Raw genomic sequence first — 26,977 nt, forward strand, 5'->3', positions numbered from 1 at the left:
TCTTTGCATTGTTCTTCAGATTGATGAAGAATGTGTTGTGTAGGGTTCTATATTGAACCTTTTTGAACATGGTTTTATATAGAACCAAAATAACCTTGACATTGTAACATAGCTGGACCCTTTTTGGTGCTATATAGAACCAACACATTCTCCATCAGTCTGAAGAACCATTTCACCATGCAAAGAACTAAATAGAACCATTCCCTTGACTAAAGATCCCTTGAAGAACCATCTTTTTTGAGAAAGTATGGTAATTCTGTTATCTTTATGGAAATTATAAGCTCTGTGATGCTCACATGTGGTACTGCGTGACTGAATTGTGATCAGGATTAAATCGCTCATCGTGATAATTCTGTCTGAAATTTCATTTCTGTCCGAGCTGACTGACCAGCGCCAGTTTCTCTGTGCGTGCGACGCTGTAAGCGCGTCTGCGGATAAATGGGTTTATTGATGCTTGCTGTAGATTTGTGTGGATGTGGGCTGGGAAGGAGATTATGAAGTTATGAGATTCCATAATTAGCTGTCAGCTGATACGCTGCTGTCACGTTGGAAAACTTGTAACCCGCCGGCTCGCTGGTCTCGCGTGTTGGCATTCCACTGTCCTGTTACGCTGTAATGTGATCTGACGGAGCGTTTGTGTTTCTCTCCGCGTGTGCGCAGACACCTACGACACTTGAGCCTTGCCCTTCAGTTTGATCCCAGCGTAAGGCGAGACATACATAGTGCTGCTTATCTTCGTCAATCATTCATCCCTTTCATACCAGCCCATCCTCTCGGCCTGTGAGTTTCCACTGTCTCAGCATAGACTGATCTGCAGTGCCTTGTGTGCAGGGTTTAAAATTCACTTTTAAACATCTTTACCACTAAATGCCTTTAAAAAAACATGTACAATGATCAGAACAGTCATTTATAATACTAAGAATTATTATTATTATTATTATTATTATTATTAAAACTTTATGCATACACACTTAAAAATTATGATTCTTCAAGAGTTTTTGGTAAAGAAAGTGGTTCTATATCCATAGCTTTCTTCTGTTCTCAACGGCAGTTGCCATGACGTTACAACAGTTCCTCTAGAATGGGCTAAACTTCTGTGTAACGCGAATTACAGCACTGTCGAACTGTCTCAAAAGCACAGGAACGTTAAGTGCTGTCCAATGGTGTCACAACAGCTCTCGAAAGCTTAAAACGATATTGGAAAATGAATGCTACGAACACAAAGGCAAGGACAGATCAGAATGTCAGTGTCCGAGGAAGACGAGGCCAAAAGAGCACGGCTAGCGGCACTGAATTTAAAAATATATATTCATAAATATACCGCCAACCCCGAAATATTCATGTTTACTCCTTCCATTTTGTGATAAAACATAATAATTGCATAAGAGATACATTCTGATGAACAAAGCGAATGAAGAATGCACCCCTGTTGGTATTTTAGTCGGTCTACAAAATGCTACTGCTAGTAAATGTATCTTAGCTAGCTGTATGTTCTAGTTTCATTTAAAATCCCTAACCTACCTTCCACAAAACAGCAGGCTACAAGATCTGCCCGGACCAGCGATGCAAGACCATCCTGCTGTCTCTACTACACTGTTGTTTTGAACCATAACCCATGCTGAGTAGTTAGGTTTCCTGACCGACTGGCCTGGCTGCACCTCAGATTTGACAAATGTGAACTGTTTGCAGTTGTAACACAGAACCCTTCCAGTTTTATCGCTGTGTAGATGATTATAAGCTTCTGTGCTTTTATCATTTCTCAGCTCCTCATCGTCTACACCTTCAGAAAAAACAAGGTAGCTGATAATGTCAACATACGTGACATCTGGCCAGAGTTTCATGTCGTCAACCCAGACTTGGGGTAGGTTCAATGGATGAGGATGTCCGTGATGCCACCGTGATACAACTGCCATCTTCTTGTATCCAAAAAGCGAAACCTAGCTAGCTACACAGTTTAATAACTGGCTAATGATGAATCTCTTTAGCCTTAGAGCTAATCTGTACACTATCGGTTGTCAACAACAAACGCATACTGGAAGTTGTGCCCATTCCCGTTCCAAAGACGCGCAAAGCGTAATGGTAAATGTTGTTGTCTAGGAAAACCGTGGATAGAACCATGAACATTCAAAGAGCCCTTTTCATGATTAAGGGGTTCTATGCATTGTGAAAGCGTTCTTCAGATTGATGGAGAATGTGCTGTAGATGGTTCCATATAGAACCTTTTTGAAAAGGAGTCTTTACAGCACCAAAAAGGGTTCTTCTATTGCTATGATGTCAGGCTTGTTACAATAGAAGAACCCTTGCAGTTTTGTGAAGGAAAACCGTGGCAGGATTGTATTTTGTACATTGAGAAGTGAAGAAGCTGTTGGCTGTTCATACTGAGGATGTCACAGCCTGTCTAACGGGACTTTCGTGGCAGATGTGACTGCGCATTTGATTAGAGCATTTAAAAGCTACAAACCTTTATCGTTAGCGGTAAATGTACGCTGGTAATGTATCGGTATTTGTGTGTGGGGGCGCTATAACACTAGCTACATTTAATATTGACTTTACTGGATAACAAGGATCCAACAGTTAAATGTCATTGACGGAACTTTTCTTTGTAATTATCTATGTAAATTGCCATCAATATTCTGAAGTCCTCTTCTCTTTTACTCATCGGTGATGATGATCATGTCTAAATGATGTTATGTGTGTCACTGATTGTGATGTTTTGCAGATTCTGCTAAAATCTCATGTAGAAAGTCAGTTTGTAGAACCAACTGATGTTTTTTTGTACAACAGTTAGTTGTACAAAACTACATTAGTTACCATGCTGTTATTTCGCCACAACAGCATGGTTTTTTCACAAACACTGTATCACTCTGCTGAGACGCTGTTGCTAAGCAACGACGTTGACGCTCAAGCCATTTCGCTCAAGCCTTTTGATCGTTTTCATTTTGCTCAAGCCATTTGAGCGCTTTTACTCCTTACTTTGCGCAGAAACAAAAAATGGATACTTTTAAGATCACATTTGACCGACAGCCGATTTGGTCAGACTCTGAAGATGAGACAACACTAAATTCCCAAACTGTCATCACCACTGAGCAGCTTTTCAGTCGGCAGCTGTGACAGAAGAACAGCTGAACAACCTGGAATCAGCCAGAAATGAACCCAACACCATTCGCCAAACTAAATGGGCTGTAAGATGCTTTACAGACTGGCTGGAACAAAACAACATTAATACTGATCTGGCAAAAACTGACACAACTGAGCTAAACTTGATATTGCGGCAGTTTTATGGCTCAGTCTGATTTGGTCAGACTCTGAAGATCAGACTACACGTTTGGCGAATGGTGTTGGGTTCATTTCTGGCTGATTCCAGGTTGTTCAGCTGTTCTTCTGTCACAGCTGCCGACTGAAAAGCTGCTCAGTGGTGATGACAGTTTGGGAGTTTAGTGTAAGGAGCTGGAGAACGAACTGGCGGCTGTGCAGCGAGTGGGCGGAGCTCGTTACTCTGACGTAGCAACAAGCTGCTCGTTAAGGAACTATAATTTGGTGAAGGAACTACAAACATTAAAACATATTAAACGCCGCGTTCACGGCCCAGTTTATTAATTTATTACTTTATTTATTTAACTGTTGTATAAAAGCAATAGAACACTCGAGGAGTGTGTTATCGCCAATAACATCACGGCTGTGATGATCTGTGGTGACCAAATCACAGCCGTGATGTTATTTCGCGATAACACACTCCCTCTTAGGTTCTATTGCTTAAATGCACACACTGCTCATAGTGAAAGTTAAACTGCACCATCCTGTGCACTTAACAAACTGATCCACTGCACGAAGTAAGACTCGAGCGTTACTGAGACGGACACCAGCCTCTTTTTAAGGTTACTTACAACAGTGTTTTTGGCGGTAGCTTGCTTTCATTTAATTCTTCCATCGTTTGAAGCATACTGCCAGCTCCTGCTTAGTCATCCATCAACAATCGGAAGATCAGAGAATACACAAATATAATGAGACAAATGGTTACTGACCTTCATAAGCCAGGCAAAGGCTACAAAACAGCTTCACGTGTGAAATACCCATCTCCACTTCTCAATTAATTAAGCAGTTTGAAGTAACTATAGCCATAATGAAGGGAACACAGTTGTATTTTCTGCCATGCACCATGAGGAGGAGATTTGAGAGGCGAAACGTTCTCCGAGGAACAGAGTTGAACAGTTGGTTGCATCCTGGGGTCAGCAAATCTTCTAAAACACAATTAGACACCACCTCCACACCAACAAACTGTTCAGAAGGCTTGCCAGAAGAAAGCCTCTGCTGTCATCAAGCCACAAACTTGAGCGCCTGGAGTCAGAAAACATCATGTGAATCTTGACTGGAACAAGTCAGACATAAAAGGAGCTTTTTGGCAGCAAATACTGCAGGTGGGCCTGGTGAAGAATGAGTCAAGATCATGTACTCTACTTGAAAAAGGAATCAGGGGCTGTATTACAGAAACTTACAATCTTTTGTTCTGAGTTAAGGTGTGACAAGGTCAAGATAAGAGTTTAACTAATTCATATTACAGAAACAAATCTCATCTTAATTTAGGAATGTTATCTCACAGCACCAGATCCAAAATTAGGAAACCTTAACCTACTTAATTGAAGTCAACAATCAACTGTCACGTTTTTTACCAAGCAATTTTGATATGTGCACAGCTAATAAACACATAGCTGATCAAAATAATGTTAAAAATGTAAGTTAGTTAGCTAGACCGCTACCATTACCAGTGTAAAAAAGGTCCAAACAAAACTAAAGTGTGATAAACTGTAGGTTGTGAATACTGTGAGAGCGCCCCCTGCTGTTTATCAGAGCATCGCCGCTCCCCAGTTTCAGTCTCCATTTCCCAAACGCTTTAGCCGAGCGCGCTAACGTTAGTCCTCCTAATAAACAGACACACGTTCAGCTCCGTCTCCTCATTATTCACCACCATCACTGTAATATTTCATCATCAACATTAACACACGAAGGTGATCAGAGGGGCGGTGGAGATCGAGTCTGCAGCGTCTGAGATCTTTAAAACGCAGAGTTAGAAAAGAAAATCATCTCACAGTGAAAGCAGCGTTTTACAGTAGAAATAAATGGAGCTCATTATGCTGGTAGTGAACTATGCTGCTGACACAGCTGCCTAAAAACCATAGAAACGGACCTTAAACAGAAGTGAGGACCCTGTTGGGGTTCATCCTAAAGTTAGGACAGGATTTAGGAGGTTTAGTCTAGTTAGGATGTTTGTGTGATGCTGTTTTCTTATCTGGAGTTCATGATGAGATTATGAAGTTAGGAACTGTTATTCTGGAATAGCTACAGAATAGGTAATGGAGTCATGGTGACTAAACAGAAAAGAGTTCAGAGTTTGTTTCTGTAATACATCTTCAGATTCCCTCTGTCAAATATGGTTTTGGAGCTGAGATGATGAGGCCTGTTTTCTTCAAAAAGCCCTGGTGAGCTTGTTAGAAAGGATGGCAGCACTGACTCCTTCAAGTACTAAGTCGTTCTAGATCGTGTCTTGATCTTCAAACAAGACTAGAAAGAAGCTGTTGCACTGACCGTGCCACTTCTCTGACTTAAACCTCATTGAATAGCTGTGAGGAAAGATGGAGAAGAAACGAGTGAGAACCAATTTGGGTGCCCCTTGTCAAATTACATGCTGTTGTTGATTTTCTAAGTGTAAAGTTGCTCTACAGAGAACTACACACTTGTGCACATTGTAATACACAATTAATGTTTATTTGCTGATTTTAACATATTGGGGAAAACTGTGCAAACTTTATGGCGTATTTTAGATCTTACGTTTTATTGTTAAAATATGTTAAACCCAACAAATAAATAGATATTGTGAACTGAAATTTGCAGAAAAATACTGTATTTAAGTTTGTCTCTGTAGTTTCTGTAGATGAGGTGTTAACTTATTTTCACCTTAATCAAAGCCTGTAATTTGACCGGCGATGTTCAGACTGTTTCATACGACTGTGTGTTTAATTGTTCAGCATTACAGAAGATTCAGTGCTGCTCTCTTGGGAAAGAGAAGCTGCACAAAGTACTAAACACAAAGTACTAAATGGAAGGATGTCAATGATTTGTGGTTTTGTGTTCTTGTTTCTTTGAGTAATTTTTCCTCAGATGTCTCGCATATTTTCAGTAGATTTCAGTTCTCATGTTCTCACCCTTCACCCTCATGTTCTCACCCTTACCCAGCATGCCAGTAATTCTGGAGGACGTAGTTCTGTATCAGTAGATTTTCCCTTGTAACTTGTAAAACTGTTCATTTTTGACAGTGATTTATCTAACAGTCTAGTTTCTGCAAACCATTTATTTTGCTAATTTATTTGGTTTTTCATTTTCCCGGTAGAAACAGCAGCATCTGTAGTGCTTGCAGATGGCACTCATATCATAATTCATATGTTAATTATACAGTGTGAATTATGGGTGTGGATTTATGAAAATTTATTTCACCAGCGCACACATGCCTCCAGGCTAGATTGGGTTTTTGTTCGTCTTACACAGTGAATATGAACTATGTAAGGCTGGCCAATATGACAATATGTATTGTTATTGTGATAAATTATGTCACATTACAGTACAATACGCTTTTCTGAACATATCATGTTTATCGCCAGTGCTTGTAGACACTGAGCGAGTGCATGTTTCATTATGAAGAGAGCAGAATTAGTCACAGTTAACAGGGTTTAGTGCCAAATATTGATATTTTTTAAATGTAGCACTGTTCCAACTGATCAAATATCTGAAAAAAGTAAATGTTGTGAATTGTGTATCGTGACAATTTCTTGAAGTATTGCGATATTATATTTTTGCCATATTGCCCACCTCTAGAACTGCCATCCTTATTTGACACGACCTCTTCTAAGGGGTGACCAATGATGCACTGTATGTGTGTCCACATCTTCAGGGCAGAGTGACCCTCTCGCCTCACAGTTCTAGGGAAAACACAGCCTCTGCCCATCCGCCTTTTAAAGAGGACACGTTGGCAGTGTTGATATCAGCATCTTTAACTGATTATAATCTCCAAAACGCACCCATGAATAACAAATAGTGATGTGAGGCTGCTTCGTGCCCCCTGGCTCACTGTGTCCCCTACTTGAAAGTGTGAGTGTGCACCAGTGAAAGCAGGAAAGCGTGTGAGACGCTGTAGCTGTGAGCTGAGCTTGAAATATTCATCCCAACCTGACGGGACCAAATACGTGTCAGACTTGGGTCGGGTTCACATTTCTCATTTGGTTCCTACCACCCACCTACCACTTTAAACAGGTTTTACCCTGTATTCCCCACGCTTTACACTTGTAAAAAAAAGATGATTCATGATTACAACAGTTTTATGGTACTGAAAGTACAAAAAAAGAGAAACACCGCACATTTTAAAAAGATGATTCTTCAAGGGTTCTTTAGTAAAGACAATGGTTCTATATAGAACCATGAACACTAAAAGAACATGGTGAAATGGTTCTTCAGATTGATGGAGAATATGGGTCATTCTACAGAAACGTCCACTTTTCTATCTGTCCATAGGAGTCACTGGTGTTACTGATCCTCACTGGTGTTACACATAATAAAGGAAACACCAGAGACATTTTTAATGAACAATGCATTTTACAAAATATCTGCTACAGAGCATCAAACCACATGTCCTCAATCATGGAATATCCACTAAAATATGGAATTTAATCCATTTGTATTCTATTTTTCACAATTACCTCAGAATAAAGTCGGTCACACCAGTGACTTCAGCTAAAAGCTTCATATGAAATCATGAGCTGAATGAGAAAACCTCTGATAACTGAAAGACACAGTGGACTCACCATGTGCATTTCTTCATAGATCCTCAGAAAACAGGTAAAAGGAAGTCAAGTGATGTCATCGGTGTGACTTTTATTTCAAAATAAGAGATTTTTTGTTACACGGTAGCACCAGTGACACGACTCCTGGGGACAACAACTTTCATTATATATTTTTAATTATTTATTTGGCATTTGTTTTCTTTATGTCATTTAATTGATACATTCCATAGTCATGTATAGATTATTGTAGTTAAAATTGCAGAAAAATGTGTTTTTTTCTTCAAAATATGGCCTCAGCCTTCACACATGACCATGAGGACGAGCTCTTCTGTGGTGCTTGGAGTTAATCTAATTGATTTAAAACCTATTTTTGGAGATTCTTGTTTTTCTTTGGACAGCAACAGTATGTTTAAAAACGATGATATATTTAGGCTAAACAAAACTGTGAGAAATCGCACACAGCACCACACAATGAGTGCTGTGTTACATGACTTCACTGGCGTCAGACGTGCAGCAGCACAGCCAATCAGCTTCGCTTCAACTCTCTGCTTTTTATCTGTATAAACATTCTATTATTAGCTAATTACACTACAGAGTGTCTAGAGGTCAGACAGAATTAAATTAAATCCCAAATAGATAGCTGTGGTGGGCTGCAAAGCAAGTTGAAGAGCCAAAACGATTTACTTGGATGAAATACAGTGAATGATATTTAGAGGAGATTTCTCCTTTTAGTTTAATCATTTATGGCAAAAACTAAGTTAATATAATATACTTTGTGCATGTGGACCTTTTTTTGTTTAATAAAACCATTTTAGATGCTGAAGAAAACCTATATTTGTAGGTTTATTGGCTTATTATTCTGGAATGTCCTTTTACCTTTTAATTATTAGAAAATGGAACCAACTAACAGCCAAATTTGCTTGCTAACAACAAAAATGGTGCTAATTTTTTTATTTTCATGACATGAAACACCAAAACAGGCCAAATGAGAAATGGTAGCGTGGTTTGCACTGCTTGTGTTATCTGCGTTTATGTGTGGCATACCAGTATGAGAAAACTAGAAAGCAGAATCTCAGCTGGATAAATTGGTATACCAGCTGTACTATTGTTGTCCGATTTATATTCTTTTTCTTGATCTTCTTGGTTCTTAATTTTTCTGCCAGATTTTTGTCCACTAACTCGTCCTGCAGTTTTCAAGGTATCAACACTGTTTCAAAACCAGAATGGTCAGTCTGATTGGAAACAGTGTGCTTTTATACAGCTTTTTGATCCAACATATAGTTTTCATACAGATTTCGTTAAATTACATTTTAGGAATGAAGAGGATACAAAAGTGGTGCGCCCATATACTGTACTTTCGCTCGACTGGAATACACTGTTTTGCATGTTATCTCAGAAAAGATGACTGATAAGTTTTAATGTTGTTCTGACCTGCACTCATCTCTTCATCTTTTTTCATCCCTCGTTTCTCCCATAGAATCCCATTCATTTTTGCCCCACACAAGGCCTATTATTTCTTTGCCTGACAGCCACCAAGCTGTATGTACTCACTCAGGGCAGGTCCCCAAGCTGTAATCCACAGCGATACTCCTGTGTGTCCTTTTTTCATCTTTCATTCCTCCCATACAGTCCTATTTATTTTCAACTAGGTCTAGCAACTACTTGGCAACCCTCTAAAAATCAATCACTAAACACCCCACACACGATGGCAACCTCCTAGCAACACCTTACCGACCCACCCTTATACCATAGCAACTGCAAGGCAACATCTTAGCAGCCACCTAGCAAGATGCTTAAGGTGCACAATCACTCTGCATTTTCTTCAGGAAATACACTATTCTAGTTAACCAAGACCCCAACCCAGCAAACCATTGTACCCCCCGAACAAGCCCACCACCTGTTGGCTGTTTAACTGCTATGACTGTGGTGGTAGAGGTCTGCACTCCAACCCTGCTACATAACGTCTTGTGGTGCAGGACTAATTTTCAGTGTTGTGCATGGGACCGGGCAGGAAACCAGCCCACTGCAGGCCGAGGCACGCCTGAAGAGAAATCCCGCAAATTAATGAGCAGCCTAAATAAAGTAGAACGATCACTAAATCATACGTAAACAATATCAAATGATAACAGTAAAACGAAATGAATGAAGTCATTCTAAAGAGTTGCGAAGCAACCGATTACGCGAACAACACGCAAATTCTTGTAGCTCACAGAAGCTTCTCTTCAGTCTGACGGCCACAGCTGACCAGCAAAACATCAAAAATATCCACTCTGTGATTTAATTCCTGTGAACCTGATGACCACAACTGTTGTGCTATTTCAGCAGAGAATATTGTATTTGTGAACAGACTGTGTCAGGTATTTTGGGTGTAAGTTCACCTGTGGGCGGGAGCGGGACAAAACATTTTGGTTGCGGACGGAAGTGGGACAAATTATTCAGATTTCGGACAGTCCTGCACAAACCTCTACCACAAAATCAAATCATTTTGCAGATCACGCAGGACCTGCAAATTAACCTGCCTTGTACACACTCTAGATCAGTGATCACCAACCCTGGTCCTGAAGATCTACATTCGTGTGGAGCCCAGTTCCAACTCCAGTCTTCCACTCTTGCTCCATCTAATGAACTTCTTCAGCAGTCTTCAATTGGCTGGATTACATGCATTATTGTTGAAGGGAAGGGGCAGCATGTCAGATGCAGGTTGGAATTAACCTCTTCAGGAAATTAGAGAGTTGGTGACCATGTGAAATACAAAGTGAAATAGGTGCATTGTCTCCCTCTGCCCTCTCTGTTCTTGTTTTCCTATAATCTTTAATCAAAATTTAATGACTTTTCCTGCCTCTCGTGATTTTTGATTACATCATTTTATCCAATTGTGATGTTTAGTATCCAATCATACCATTTTTTGCTCACAGATATGTCGCGCTACAGAAGGAAAATGTGTTATCGTTTCCCATTCACACTTATTCCCTTACCCCCCGTCTACCTCTCGCTCTCTCTGGCACTTTTTCTCATAAGATAAAAAGGCTGTTTTGTTGAATACTGCATGTTAGCGATGGCAGCGTGAAGGTAAATCTATCCTGCTGGTGAAACTCAATCTTCTTTGGGCAGTCGGGTGTCTTTGATTTTCTGTAAGCGTTTCCATAGAAATATTGATAAACTCATTGTCGATACATATCAGGATGACTCGGAGCAGTTCTCTCCTGCAGTCTGCAGGGTATAGCATTCTTCACAAAGCAGCGACAGGAATTAATAAGAAGCTGAGCTTGTGTATGTGTGAGAGAGAGCATATGTGAGGGTGAGATACAGAGAGTGAACTGAAACATCTTGAAGGGGAGACCAGAATAGCATAAGCGACAGCAGCTTAATGTATTATGGAGAAAAAAAGGGTGAATGTATGCCCCCCCCCCTTCGCTATGATAATGAGAGGAGGAAAAACAGTTGGACTGTAAACAACATGTGTCATTCTGTAAAACGTGCAGGCAATGGTATGTTATGATGCCCGCAAATAAGCGTCTGTATCTTATCTGTATCCCTATATTTTCCCTATATTATGTCTTCTTTCCTTTCTTTTATTTTTTATCTGATATTTTCTGTTGTATATTGTGTTTTTCATGGCTACAGACAGTCGTATAAGCATTTCACTGCACATTATACTGTGTATGGCTGTGTGTGTGATCAGAAAAGCTTGATTTGATTTAAGTTGGTTTGAATTATACTTGATTCTTAGATGCATCGCAGTTTTTGTCTGAGATATACTTTGGCACAGCACAGCTCGTAAATGCAGGATCTCACCAATGTATACGTTTGCGTAAATTAAAATGCATACATTTCGAATATATGAAGCAAAAGGCCTGTGGTAAAACAAAAAACTGTGGTAAACATTTAATACTTAGTAATGTCACTCAGAAGATTGCTCATCAGCTAACTGGCCATTTCAGTAGTATTCATAGTTAGGCTTTAAGTAAAGGTGTTTACCAATATATTAACTGTAAAGTTGCAGCATACAAAGTAAAAAAAATATGCTGTGGGTTTCTCAGAGAGGTTTCTCATTGCTATCATGATAAACAGTATTGTTTTTTGAGTATATTGTGGACCACTGAAGAACTGAATGCTTTATTACAAAGATAACATAAGTAATCTTGTCTAATTGGGTTTAGTGTAGTGCAGTATATTACATCATCTAAACCGCTTATCCCTCTGGGTCGCGGTGGGGTGCCGGAGCCCATCCCAGCTGTCATTGGGCGGAAGGCAGGATACACCCTGGACAGGTCACCAGTGCATCGCAGGGCAGACAGACAGACATACACAGTCACACCTAGGGGCAATTCAGCATGTCCAATCAGCCTGACTGCATGTTTTTGGACTGTGGGAGGAAACCGGAGTACCCAGAGGAAACCCACGCAGACACGGGGAGAACAGGCAAACTCCACACAGAAATGACCCTGGTCGCCCGGCCGGGAATCGAACCCAGGCCATTCTTGCTGTGAGGTGACAGCACTACAGTCTGTCACAACTTTCAGAAAGGAAGGTAAAATAGTTTGTAAATAAAGTATATGTGCAATGTAAAAATGTAATGTATCGCTGTTGTCGTAAGAAAACCTCATATCTCCAAAATGGTAACTTTACAGGAGAAGGAAAAAACATACTTTACTTTTAATGTAAGTCAATAGAACGAGACCTTTTTGGCTGTTTCTGTAGGTCTGTATGGAGATCGCGAAATTACATCACGGCTTTGATTTGATCGCAGGCACGAGCCGAAGACGAGCTATTCATGATATTGATGTTATTGGTGATAACACACTCCTCGAGTGTTCTATTGCTTTTGTACAACAGTTAAATAACTAAAGTAATAAATTAATAAACTGGGCCGTGAACGCGGCGTTTAATATGTTTTAATGTTTGCAGTTCCTTCACCAAATTATAGTTCCTTAACAAGCAGCTTGTTGCTACGTCAGAGTAGCGAGCTCCGCCCACTCGCTGCACAGCCGGCAGTTCGTTCTCCAGCTCCTTACACTAAATTCCCAAACTGTCATCACCACTGAGCAGCTTTTCAGTCGGCAGCTGTGACAGAAGAACAGCTAAACAACCTGGAATCAGCCAGAAATGAACCCAACACCATTCGCCAAACGTGTAGTCTGATCTTCAGAGTCTGACCAAATCAGACTGAGCCATAAAACTGCCGCAATATCAAGTTTAGCTCAGTTTTGTCAGTTTTTGCCAAATCAGTATTAATGTTGTTTTGTTCCAGCCGGTCTGTAAAGCATCTTACAGCCCATTTAGTCTGGCGAATGGTGTTGGGTTCATTTCTGGCTGATTCCAGGTTGTTCAGCTGTTCTTTTGTCACAGCTGCCGACTGAAAAGCTGCTCAGTGGTGATGACAGTTTGGGAATTTAGTGTCGTCTCATCTTCAGAGTCTGACCAAATCGGCTGTCGGTCAAATGTGATCTTAAAAGTGTCTGTTTTCTGTTTGTGCAAAGTAAGAAGTAAAAACGTTCAAATGTCTTGAGCGTCTCTTACAGCTGTCAAAGTCGTTGCTTAGCAACAGCATCTCAAAGGAGTGATGCAGTGTTTGTGAAAAAACGGTTATAACGCTTCTCAACCAATCAGCTTGCGTTGCCGGAACTACCTGTTGGGTAAATATATATACATATATATATATATATATATCATAATGTAGGCTATTGAAAAGAGGCATCATTATGAATAATTTTATAATTGCATCTTGGCACCCTGAATCGAAATTAAATTGATTTGTAAGGTGCTGACAGTTCCCCACCCCTAAGCACAAACACTGAACACATTTCATTTTTCTCCTCTCTTTCAGCTTTTCATGTTAAAGGAATATAGAGATTACATTGTAAACACTGGAGCACTCCATTAAATCTTTAATAACACTGACTTTGTTGCAGAACTTTGTTGTTTCTGAACTGAACAGGCTCTTTTGGCTGGTTGTCAGTAGGTTTTCTCAGAGGCTTTCAGGCCCAGTGAAACTACTGAAGCAAAATGATTGCTGCACTCCAGTGTGCCGTGCTTAATTCTTAGGACATCTTCCCTAGTCTGTCTCGCCCATAAAGCCACATAAATTCAAGATTAAAACCAGTGGATCCTGCACATAGCTGGAGGTTGTGTTGGAATATAATGTATTGTGTAAGCTTACACAGCCTTCTGTTGTCCAGACAGCAAATGCAGTTTTCTAATATGATTGTCTCACATTAGGCTGGGAATACAAAGACTACCGAAGTTTCTAGGCCAACAGTTATTAAGTGGTTACTGTTTACAAAGTGGTCATTCTAATCTTAAAGGAATACTACGCTGTTTTTGAACCTAATCTCTATCTGCTGCGTCTGTAACGTGGTCAAGAGGGACAATAATTTTGCTGATTTTAATACAGCAAAGAAAACCCATTGACTCAAAACACATCAAATTTATTGTTCATTGTACAATATTGTCACAAGAAAAACATCTCCAAGATAGTAAGTTTACAGGTCGAGTTGGACCCTAATATTGAACTATTCAGAAATTCATTCGCTGGGTGGGTATCCTGTTTTTAATTTCAGGATTTGGATAAATAAAGGTGAACTGCAAAATACTGTAACATCCAGGGTTTTTGTGAGAAGCTTAGGCTACGTTTACACAGCAGGTAAAAGTGGCCCAAGTCTGTGTGTCAGTGTGAACAGCAAAAAAACACACTGAATCAGACATTTTCAATTCTGATTTGAGACGCTTTCATATGTGGTACTGAAATCCGATACATATCCGATCTGCGGCAATGCAACTCAGTCTGAACGGCCAGATCGGAATTCATGCGACTTTTCCGTCAATCCAACTCGACATTCATCATATGAGACTCATAAACATTTAGTCTGATGTGTTCGAAGAGGTTTTGAACGAAACGGCCGAGCACAGCCGGAGGAGGCCGAGGCGGCAGCGTCAGAAAACAGTTTAAAGAATCCGAGGACGCGAACCGAAGAAGTGGCCGTGGTCGAATAACGTGCCTTTTTTACAGCGAACTCGAGCACATTCTGGGTGATGAGTCCAGCTGTCAGTCATCGAAACTTTAGAATCGCTTCTGTGATGCTGATGAAGACGAAACTGAAAGCTCCAGGAGTGACTGGCGTTCGCTGGCTGTCATGATTGTTTACCCTTGGATGAGCCGCCACGTGAAGCATAGTTCTTTTGCGCATGCGGGTCGGTTTAGGAGCTGATCTGTTCAGACTGCTGTCGCATACAGGTCACATTTAAAAGATGATGTGAACAGCCAAACAAAAAAATCGGATTTGGTGAGAAGATCAGATTTGGGCCACTTTTACCTGCTGTGTAAACGTAGCCTTAGATGTTACTGTGCCCAACATAGATTTTTTTTAATTTGCTGAAAACAGCACCAAACACGGCAGAATGAAACAGCCTCTCCAGCACTAACAGCTAAAAACACAGCCCTCTGCTTTACCCACCACTCCCCCCGCATTCAGCCTCTTCAACATAAAAGTCCTTGCACAAATGAACCGAAAACAGCACAACATAAATATTTCTTCTCTTTAAAAACTGTACTTACAGCTACTTACAGCGCAGCGACGGCACAGAACATTTTGTCAGTACATTTTTGTATATATTTATACTATATTTATATTGTTTAGTTGCACTGTTAAAATGTGGAAATATGTACCTCAGCTTGGGCGCCTGACATTCCACTCACTCACAGCAGTAAACGTCATGCTAATGCAGTGCTAGACAGCGTGTACTCCCAGCATGGCTGCAAACAGCGTCCCTTGGACTCGACCCTTACTATGGCCGCAATGTACGCCCTTCATACCTCGAGTTAGACCACCAAACTTGTTAACCTGTGCATGCACTGTGCTGTTACCCTCCGCTAAGAGAGGCTGGTAGACGGAGCGAAGCCGCACTGTAAACGCAGAAAGCAGCTAGCCTGGAGATTTGGATGAAGCTGCTGGTGGGCTTTCAACATGGGCCCCAGCGGGAAAAGCTTCAGATGTTTGCTTTTAAATCCTGCCAAAACTCCAGAGCCCAAAAATTGGTATTTGGGACAGCCCTGTTTACATGAGAAGGCAAAATTGTTCTTAACTTTCAATGTAAGTTAATGTAAAGAAGCTCTTTTCTAAGTAATTTCGGGGCATTTCCTTTGGCCCATTCCTCATCAAATTTTCACACAGTGTGAAAGACTGCTGTGCACAAGTGATATAGGAAAATAAAAATCAACAACGAAGGAGATCCTTTGAAATATTCCTTTAAATAGAGCACAACTTCAGTGTTTGCTAGCAAATTAATGAAAGATTTAGCTCTTTGCAAATTAGATCGTAGCACGCCACTGCTAGCAATCATTCAGTGCTGACTATATGAGCATTTTCGTGATGTCCTCCTGAACACAGCAGCCTCAATCGTGTCCTCCAGACAGAACGTGTGTTGCTGGGCATTAAAACTGAAGTGCAGAATAGACTCCCTGCCTGGGCCTCTTCAGCTTTTTAATCAGGCACATATTAACACAGGCCTCCCTGCTCCATCTGTCTCTGTGTCAGCTGGTAATTTCTGTTCCCTTTACGAGTCGCTATGTGTGTGCGCGTGCCACGACAGAGGATTTAGTTAGGATGAAAGCCGTGGTGATTAAAGATAAAGGCAGCATCTTGAAATATTCAAGTTAAAGATGCTTTTAGACTTCTTTCTCCGTGTTGCCTGGTACTGCTTTTTCATGCACAATACTATTAGAGATCCACTCTGTGTCCTTCTCTAATCATCCCTCCCTTTTAGTTTGACAGCATGGAAGACTAATTCAGTCTCTGAGATGGTAGATCTGCCTGTTAACTATGTTTTCTAACACGCATGACAGAGATGGCTCTAACTTGCTCTAAAGTTGCTTGAAACTTGCGTGAAACTAAGGCTACGTTTACACAGCAGGTAAAAGTGGCCCAAATCTGTGTGTCAGTGTGATCAGCAAAAACACACTGAATCAGACATTTTCAATTCCGATTTGAGACGCTTTCATATGTGGTACTGAAATCCGTATCGGATCTGCGGCAATGCAACTCAGTCTGAACGGCGAGACCAGAATTCAAGGTCTTTTACGTCAATCCAACTTGACATTCGTCATCGTTTCGCGCTGCTGATACCTCATAAACATTTAGGCTGATGTTTCTGTACAAAAAAATCAGAAGGCTCTTATCGCGACCGCTCCGTGTTCGAAGAGATTTCAAAATAAATGCGAACGCGGCCGGAGGAGACGGCGGTCGTGATTGTTTACCTTGGGATGAGCCGCGTCAAGCAGCGTGAAGCATTGTTCTTTCGCGCATGTGGGTCAGTTTAGGAGCTGATCTGCTCAGACTGATGTTGCATACAGATCACATTTTAAAGATAATGTGAAACAAAAAAAATCGGATTTGGTGAGAAAATCAGATTTGGGCCACTTTTACCTGCTGTGTGAACGTAGCCAAAATTTCATTTGAGTGGCATAACGTAAAGCGTCTGGAAACTCATTTGAAACTTAGCTGCAACCGTTGCAAGCGTCTCACTTTTGTGAAGAAAGTTTCAGGAAACAGCCAGTCAAAATGCCAATAATATATCACATGATCATATAAGTTCATTAGAAGGTTGTTGCTGTATGTAAGGCTGCTTGTTTTTTATTTCGTAAGTGTCCTGAGCCATGACAATAAACAAAGCCTCAACGAACAGACATCTAACGCTAATAGCTGTGTAAACAGATCCTTGTGCCTCCATTTTTTCATCTTTTTTAGGCAGCTCATCATCATGTAAATAGCTAGATTGTTCATTTTCTTCTCTCTTGACGTCCTTAATTTTACGGTAGAGATCCTTTGAGATCCAAAGGGTCACATTTATTGAACGGGACACTGAAATGCACTCCTTGCAGTGCTTCTAGGACAGTGTGAGTATAACCAAAATGGCTAATTAAACAATTTTCAAATGCTGAACATACACAGACCAAAACAGATACATTTTTCAAATATACAGTAAAGAAGCCTAGATAGAAAGATTGAGATGTGGACAAGAATAATGACAGCTTAAAAATTTATACAAAGAGGATGAAAATGCAGCAAACATGCAAATCTAAATAACGTGTTGCAGATAACTCTTTACTGCGAGGGGGTTTGCGCTTCAGTTTTGCTTCATTCGTACATGATGGACAGAATAAAGTGCTGCATGCAGTAAATGTGGGGTTTAAGAGACCACCGGTGGTTCCAAAACACACTTTGTCATATTCTTCATAACTTTCATATTCCATAAGCTACATTCTAAAGGTGGGGGTCGTATGAGAGCTGTAACTGTCTTCTTTCCAGTCTAATAGATGGGTGATGTCATTTTAAACCCTTATAATAAAAGAAGCTGAACTCACTATTTTTTTTCTACTGAAAGTCGACCCATTTTTCACAAATCTGGGCTATAAACTATAAACAGATGGCGTCTCTTCAGTGATCTGCTCTGTAAACGTTATTTTATAAAATAATACAAAGAGTGTCTAAGATTTTCAGTTTTCAGCAGTAAATTGTAAGCATATAGCATAATGTGTATGATCATAAAACACGTTCTGTTAATTTGATGGGAGCTTTTACAAAAAAACAAAATAAAATAAAATACAAAATTACATTTATTTCATGCAGTTATTGAATAATTTGCCTTACGATTTGGTCATGGAAATTCAGGTGGAAAAACCAAAATATACCCTGGAGAATAAGAGGTTAAAACAACTCGGTGTGGTTGGTTAGCATGTAGTTTGTCCTTCAGACTGAAGGTTTTCTGTAATAAAAGGCTTGTCATTTAAAGTCGTATTAAACAGGTTTTTAATACACAATTAACAAAGATAGTTATTTAAGGGTTCTTTAGTAAAGGCAGTATTTCTATTAGAACCATGAGTTCTATGTAGAACCAGTTTAGGCTCTTTGCATGGTGACATTGTTCTTCCAATTGATGGACAATGTGTTGTATATGGTTCTATACAGAACCTTTTTGAGAATGGTTTTATATAGTACGAATGTACCATGTCAAACTTGTAACAATAGAAGAACCCTTTTTGGTGCTATATAGAACCATGTACAACACATTCTCCATCAATCTGAAGAACAATTTCACCATGCAAATGACCATTCAAGCATGAAATGCAATGGTTCTTTGAGTGTTCATGGTTCTATATAGAGCCATTGTCTTTACTGAAAAACCCTTGAAGAACCCCTGTTTCTAAAGGCGTAGGTTGTGTTGATGATATAATGTAGTGGGCTGCTCACCTTCTAGTCTTTTTAAGAGTATAGTGAAATGGTTCTTCAGATTGATGGAGAATGGGTTGTATAAGGTTCTATATAGAACCTTGTTGAAAATGGTTCAATATAACATCAAAGAGGGTTCTGCTCTGATTATGATGTCAAGCTTGTAACAATAAAATAACCCATTTTGGTGCTACACAGGACTATTTTCAAAAAGGTTCTATATAGAAGCTTATACACCTTCTCCATCAATCCGAAGAACCATTTCACCACGCAAAAAACTGTTTGCAAACGGTTTTGAAATAGAACCATTGCCTTTACTAAGGAGCCCTTGAAGAACCGTCTTCTTTAAGTGTGTAGAGGGTTTTTGTATGATGCAATGCCTCCAGCTAATAACTAGACTTAAAATCTCTCCAGATTTAACTCGACTCAGATTCCCGTGAAGCAGCTTGTGAGCATTTCTTCTTGAATTCATTTACACATACACATTGACAGATGCCGTTGTGTCACTCGAGAGCAACAGTTGCAGCTCTGCTTGTGCGCGTGATGGGCAGAATGAGTGAACGTGAAAGGAGCGAAGTGACAGCCAAATATCTCATTGTTAGAGCAGCACTGCCCTGTATAGCCTCCGCAGTTTTAAGACAAAGGATAAAAATGCAAATCTTTCTTCATAAATTTCACTGTTTTGTATACACCGATCAGACATTACAATATGAGCACAGCAGCACTGCTGTGTCTGATCCACTCAGACCAGCACAACACACACTAACACACTACCACCACGTCAGTGTTACTGCAGTGCTGAGAATGATCCACCACACAAATAGTACCTGCACTGTGAGGGTCCTGACCACTGAAGAACAGGGTAAAAGGGGGCTAACAAAGTATCAGAGAAACAGATGGACTACGGTCTGTAACTGTAGAACTACAAAGTGCACCTATATAGTAAGTGGAGCTGATAAAATGGACAATGAGCGTAGAAACAAGGAGGTGGCCATAATGTTGTGCCTGATTGGTGTGTATTTATAGATTTCTCTGGAATGCAGTACTGGGCAAAAGCCAGAAACCACCAAGAATGTACAGACGAAATCCCGAAAAGTGTAGACTTTAAACCCAATCAGAGCTTCATCCACTAATAAATAATTAATTAAGTGAAATTATTTTCGACCTTGAACTGTCAGTGTGAGGTCAGTTGCTTGGGCACACCTTTGACTGAGGACTCCAAGCAATTGTTTTGTTTGCTTGCCTTCTAGCTTCGCCTCTGGTATCAGTATCATTGAATGCCCTTGCTTCATTTGTTGGTTAATCATGTTGCTAAATATATCTGCAGCACTGCAAAATTCAGAGACCACCCCTCATTTGTTTAATTTCCAGTTTACCAATTTACCATTAAGTACATGTTATTCATTTGTCAGCGTCAACGAAAAGCAGAAAACGTATTTAACAGAAAATCACGCAGAAGCCTCAACAACTAAATATAAATTCATATTTTTCAGTATTTAGTTCACTCTTTCCCTTCATTCCAGCTTCCATTCTGTTCAGGAGACTCACTTTCAGCTCCTCAAAGAATCTGCAGACACACCTCCAAAGTTCAGTCTTAGAAGCTGGTTGATCATTTTCTGAAGTAATCAAACACATTCAGTGGTGTTGAGGTCTGGACTCTGGGGTGGTCAGTCCATTGTTCAGCTTCTTTGTTTGATGTGTCTCCTTTTCTCAGTGAGGTTCTTCTTGACAGCTACACATCCTTTCAGACCCACAGCGCTGAGTCGTCTTCTCACAGTGGAAGGATGGACAGAAACACCTGTGGATGTTTTCAGATCTGAAGCAGCTTGATTTTCTCCTCTCTCTCAGAGATGAAAGCTTTAAGTGCTGTTTATCTGATGGGGCAGTTTTGGGGTCGACCAGGTCTTCCAGGTGGTTGTTAGGAGGCCCATTGTCTCTGTAACTTCAGCATTTTAGAAGCTTTCACATATTTTCCTTTGCCTTTCTCCTTTCTTATGCAAATGAATTATCTTATAACTGATCTCAGAAATATCTCCAGAAAAATGAGTAACTGTACTTAATGACTGTTTTTGTGTGGAAATCAAATGACTGAATGGTGGTCTCTGAGTGTTGCACAGTACTGTGTGTAACGTGCTCCATCTTTAAGATGGAAGGCTACTGCTAGACTGTCCCAAGACCAATCAAGAGGCCTTATCTCTCCGTGGCTCCTCCATCAGGGCAGAGTAACAGGTCGATAGCTACGTGATTGACTCACCGGGGCTGCTTTGAGTGCTGCTCCCAGAGCGGCTCACCACAGGCCCGGTGAAGAGCCGCATGGCTGCGCGTGTGCCTCTCCGCTGCGTCTCGTCTGCGCCTGCGTTTGCCCGCCTCAGACCCAGCTAGGCATCAGTGTGCCTCGACGCCAACCTTCACTGGCAGAGGCCGACAGTCAGCGATCTGTGATGGAGTCTGAAGGAGAGAGTGGCAGAGAGAGAGTGTTATTTCTGTGTGCAGAAATCTTTTTCAACCTTTTTTTACCTTTTTAATCTGTATTATAGAGTGTATTGCAAATGCTTATGCAGTTCAGATTTCTAAACCTGCCGTTTGAGTGTGCAAAGAAAAATCGAGTCAAGTTGGAAATTCTCGTAAAAGGGATATTCTTGCATTGTGGTGTTCTTTAGGAAACAATGGATCAGCAGCTTGTTTCATTTAAGTGTTTCCCCATCCGGTGCCCATTTTTTGAGGATTTCCTACTCTATTAAGCTAATGAAGTGCTTGGTAATTACCCCGTGAGCTGAATCATGCTTGTTGGAGCAGAGAAATTGCAAAAACGTGTGGTGCGTGAGGCCGCTAAGACCGAACCAGAGTGTGGTGTTGTACAAGAGCATGTTTACATGAAGGTACAGTTTCATTTTAAAAGGTACTCTCAGTCGTAGGGCATAACGCTGACCAAATCATGTCATTTTTATGTAAAGCTAAGGTTAGACATCAAAGATGACGCCACTAGGCCGAAGTGTGAAATATACCATCTATTGTTTAATTATGCCACCCAGCCAGTGTTGATTTTCAGTGATGGTCAGTATCACTACAAAATATCAGCATAGCACATAACGTAGTAACACCACAGAGACGTCTGATTAAATCAGAGACAATAAACAGGAACAGGCAGACTAACTTTATTCTTGGTATAGATTTAAGAAATCGTACCTTAACAACCTGTAAATTGCTTCACGTTAATGAATTTTCACAGAATTTTGAAAATTGCTGCATAATTCAGTCGTTGAGATGTCAGCAAAATCGTTGAGTGGTTTGGTGTGAAACACTTCTTTCTAGAGAAACTTACTGAGTCAGAATCGTTCACAGTGGCTAAAATGTATTTTTAAAACCCATTTTTATTTTCTTGATGCCTGAGACATTGTTTTATGATTGCTTTGAGAACATTTTGGCCTAAAACATACTTTTAAAATACATTAATGGCAGACAGGTACATGCTGGGCACTGTAAGACAAAGTAATGCCCAAAGAAAATGTTTATTTTCTGATTTACCACTGTTTTACCATCATCAACACCACATATAAAAGTACATATAAAACAGGCTCACTCCTCTTTTTAACTAGTAAACAAAATGGCTGTATTTACATTTTGACATTTTGACCCTGGATCCTTTCACCTATTGAGAAAATCAATAGATAGTATGTTTTTTTGCAAAGCACCAATTTACAGTAAAATTCTGAATGATTTGCTTACATAACAGTAATTGAATTATGCAGAAATGTTGAGAAAACATTGAAATTCCCCTTTAAGGTAGCCTATTTTGTTTGCCTGTTTTAACTAGCCTTGTATATAAATCTGCACTGGGTACGTGTGGGACATTAGGAGACCTCTCTGATGGGAATGTGTAATTGCATGCAACAAAAAAACATTGTATCGTGGGTTGTGCTTTGCTCCCCTTCCCTGAGCTGATGAACATGATGATGGAAAGAGACTTCAAAGAGAACTCAGTCAAATGTGAGAGAACTATCTACTGTTGTCATTATATCTTCATCAGTATAATATTATATTGATTCTGAGATCATTTGAGGCCTAAACATTGAGCTGCACCTTCTTTTTGAGTCTGTGTGTGACGTTAATACACCGATCAGGCATAACATTGTGACATTGTTCTTCAGTGGTTAGGACCCCCATGGACCCTCACAGAGCAGGTACTATTTGGGTGGTGGATCATTCTCAGCACTGCAGTAACACTGACGTGGTGGTGGTGTGTTAGTGTGTGTTGCGCTGGTCTGAGTGGATCAGACACAGCAGTGCTGCTGGAGTTTTTAAACACCTCAGTGTCACTGCTGGACTGAGAATAGTCCACCAACCAAAAACATCCAGCCAACAGCGTCCTGTGGGCAGCGTCCTGTGACCACTGATGAAGGACTAGAGGATGACCAACACAAACTGTGCAGCAGCAGATGAGCTATCGTCTCTGACTTTACATCTACAAGGTGGACTGACAAGGTAGGAGTGTCTAATAGAGTGGACAGTGAGTGGCACAACACACACTAACACACCACCACCACATCAGTGTTACTGCAGTGCTGAGAATGACCCACCACCCAAATAGTACCTGCTCTGTGAGGGTCCATGGGGGTCCTGACCACTGAAGAACAGGGTAAAAGGGGGCTAACAAAGTATGCAGAGAAACAGATGGACTACAGTCTGTAACTGTAGAACTACAAAGTGCACCTATATAGTAAGTGGAGCTGATAAAATGGACAATGAGCGTAGATAATAATGATCGGTGTATATAAAGACGTATGATGTGGTGTGAATGTTTTAGCCTGTTTATATTCTCCTCACTCAGTATTGACACTTTTTTCAGTTTTAACAACTAAATCTTACATAATTCTGCTTTAACATCTTCAGTTCAAAATAGTTTAATCTCAATTCATTTGGAGTGAGAGATGTTCCAGATGTTAACCATATAAGATTCCCAATACTATCGTCAGTTACCTCAGGGCTCTGTGCTGTAAGTTGTCAGTATAGCTTTAAAGGTGTCCGTGGAAAGAGTTTCATGTGCAGGCAGCCTAATGAGCTTACACTAAACTGAATGCGGTTATATAATGAATCACAGAGCAGCATCTGAGACTTTATCATTCATCATCTTTACTGTCATTGTTTCTAAAGTGACTTGTACAACACTGCACTCAACTGTTCTTTACATGCTTTGTAAAGCCATATAAAAATAATGTAAAGCCAATACAAATAGGAAGATTAGCGTAACAGTAGTGGCGTTATGCCTTCTGAGGAGCTTTTTGCCCCAATGCCTTTAAAATATATCTGCCACTCTATAAGATTGTCAAATTAATTGATGTTATTTTTTCACTCCCTGCTCCCAAGATCAACCAGGATGAGATATAACAGCCCAAAAGAGAGTCCACTGGCCAAGCTTTTGAGCTACAGGCGTACTGAGCGTTAAAAGCCTGTCACTGGGGCCTGTGGTGGTTTCACTTAATCAGATGTAGTCCCTTGGTCCTTTAGCTTGTGTGAATAATGGATGTGTGTGCATCTTATCAACTGCCATCTCTCCACTTCACAGGAGCTGTCAGTCTCTTTCAGCTTGAAACGTGTGTGTTAGGGATAGAAAGACAGGTTCTGTGAGGTTCTAAGCATATTTAATTGAACGCTGAATTCTGTACTAACGTGTTTAATAGGGAATTACACTGTTGTTTCATTTATGTTTCTTGCATAAATGGTTAAGATGTAAAGCCATTCAGAGTGGTTTAATGTGAAATATTCTGTATTAGAGAGACTTTAGAGGATTGTTCACAGTGGTGGTGATAGGAACCAGACGTCTGAGGATTTTAATGCCTCTAAAAGCTCCCTCTCATTGTTTTACAAAACTTTTTTGGCCTAAAATGTATTAAGTAATTCATACATGTAACAAGACAGGCTGGGTAGCTTGTAATGAGACAGAGTTAGACGCTCGCAGCCAAGGGACTTGAATGAGGAGCGTCTACAGACGTAGTCAGGTAACAGGCATGGGTCAGGATCAGAGCTGAGTGTTGGCAAACAGAATTAAATCCAAACAGATAATCAAGGCGAACAAATCCAAACAGGCAAGAAATACAGGTGAAGTCAAAAATACAGAAAATCAGATTGTACCCACAGGAAAAATATACTCTCAGGCTCAAGATAGAGAGCATAAAACACAATACCTAGACTCGATCTATTCTAAAGACTGGGTTTATATACCAAATACAAAATCACATGGTAAATGGAAACAGGTAAAACATATTAAAAGTCATGTGACACAGAATAAAGAATAGAGTCACGTGATCTCCCTGAGAGCTCTGGGAGATTGAGTCCGAGAAGGGGGTAGGAGCCAAGGGACACATGACACAGGGCATTGAACGGCAAAACAGTACCCAGAAAAAAACTATTTTACCATCATTAACATTAGACACAAAAACTCAACACCACTGTAAAGGAATATGAATCAGTACGTTTCTCTACGATAAACCATTTCACATCAAACCACTCTGAATGACTTTGTTTACATCACAAACTCACTTATGTGGAAATTCCTCTTTAACAGTAAATGAAGGATAGACTTGTTGACATCATTTCTATGCTAGCTAGACCCCTAAAAAGCTGCAATATGCAACTGAGCCAGTCACGGTGTTTTGTGTGCTGTGAGCATCCTGACCAATCACAGATCCAAATGAGTAATTCTGTGAGTTTTCATGAATCCAGATATTTGTGGAAGTATTTGGGTCAACAGAACACAAGGTAATCTACACATCAAATTATTAGTTAGTAGTGCATTTTTAATACTTTGAAAGGCACATTTAGGATTGCAGTATGTAGCAATATAATCACAGCACTATTACTTTGTCCATATGGTGCTGCCCTGCTAGCTCTCCTTCATTATTGGGAGAGCATAACAAGAACACCTGGGGATAGTCATGAGGGCCAAATGTGGGTGGGGACAAACGTGGTCCAAAGAACAACAAGCTTGTCATTACGCAAGTTAGCATGGCTGAAATAGACCCCAGCTGTGAGGCGCATGTGCAGAGAACACGTCACTTGCAGTAGAAATAAACAGAACCTTTTACAGTTCTGTTAGCTAATGTTAGTGCTTCGCTAGATAGCTTGTTTTGCTTGTGTTATTGATTGTTCGGTGAAATCCAGCACCAAAAATTCAACAAGTTGTCCCCAGAACGGTATTCTTATTACGGGATCACATCTGACCCAGCGAGACTAGGCTTGGGACGAAGTAAACTGGATGAAAAAGTAATCTAGTTGTATAATGTAAAAGAATGGACCACGTGGGGATCAGGGGGAAGATTCACTAAGAGAAGCATTAATTACCAACGGTCCACCGATATTTTGCGCTGGTCAGGATGGCCGGTTTAGCAAGTTGTCTGCTAAGAACTTCCATGCAAATGAACACAGGCGCATCATCTTACTTAATAGATCACCAGCGCAAAATAACCACGTGTTTGGCTGAGCAGAGGAAAATTGGTTTGTGCAATTATGAGGCGAGGGGGAGAACTTCTTTTTAGTCACCGCTGCTGACTAATGTTACACTGAAGGCAGTTTGCGCTTCAGAGTCGGTGCTGCAGCCGCTTTCAGTGGAACAGTTTTTATATTTCAACTCAAAAGCTGTCACCAAATGAGAGAGCAAAGGCTCAGCAGGGAATAGATGGTTGTGGAAAATATCTACAGTGGTGCTATAGACCATGACGACGCAGCACGCCACCCTTCTGGTTTTAGACATTTATGACAAAGATGAAGTGGCATCCATGGTGAGCAGAGATGACATGAACGCCAGCATGTCAGAGATTAATAATTGTTTATAAGGCAAGAATTAGTTTACCTGGCGTTTATGTACTTACGTTTCTCATGAAAAAGGCCTATTGGGATGAGCTGAACTTGAGTTTGGAAGCTGTGTGAAAC

At 40.4% G+C, this 26,977-nt stretch overlaps 2 protein-coding genes across 2 annotated transcripts in view; one reads left to right on the plus strand and one right to left on the minus strand.

The window, feature by feature from the left end:
• The window catches only part of cacna2d4a (calcium channel, voltage-dependent, alpha 2/delta subunit 4a), a 191,438-nt gene that overhangs the window by 86,849 nt on the left and 77,612 nt on the right, over positions 1-26,977 (plus strand). The gene's annotated exons all lie outside the window — the stretch shown is intronic.
• lrtm2a (leucine-rich repeats and transmembrane domains 2a) overlaps positions 1-26,977 on the minus strand; it is a 52,478-nt gene that overhangs the window by 14,517 nt on the left and 10,984 nt on the right. The window contains exon 2 of the mRNA XM_036577758.1: positions 21,306-21,499. Within this exon, the coding sequence (XP_036433651.1) occupies positions 21,306-21,366 (61 nt within the window). The 5' untranslated portion in view covers positions 21,367-21,499. The remainder of the gene's footprint in view (positions 1-21,305; positions 21,500-26,977) is intronic.

This window comes from Colossoma macropomum, unplaced genomic scaffold (assembly GCF_904425465.1).
Source record: "Colossoma macropomum unplaced genomic scaffold, Colossoma_macropomum, whole genome shotgun sequence".
Classification (NCBI taxonomy): domain Eukaryota; kingdom Metazoa; phylum Chordata; class Actinopteri; order Characiformes; family Serrasalmidae; genus Colossoma; species Colossoma macropomum.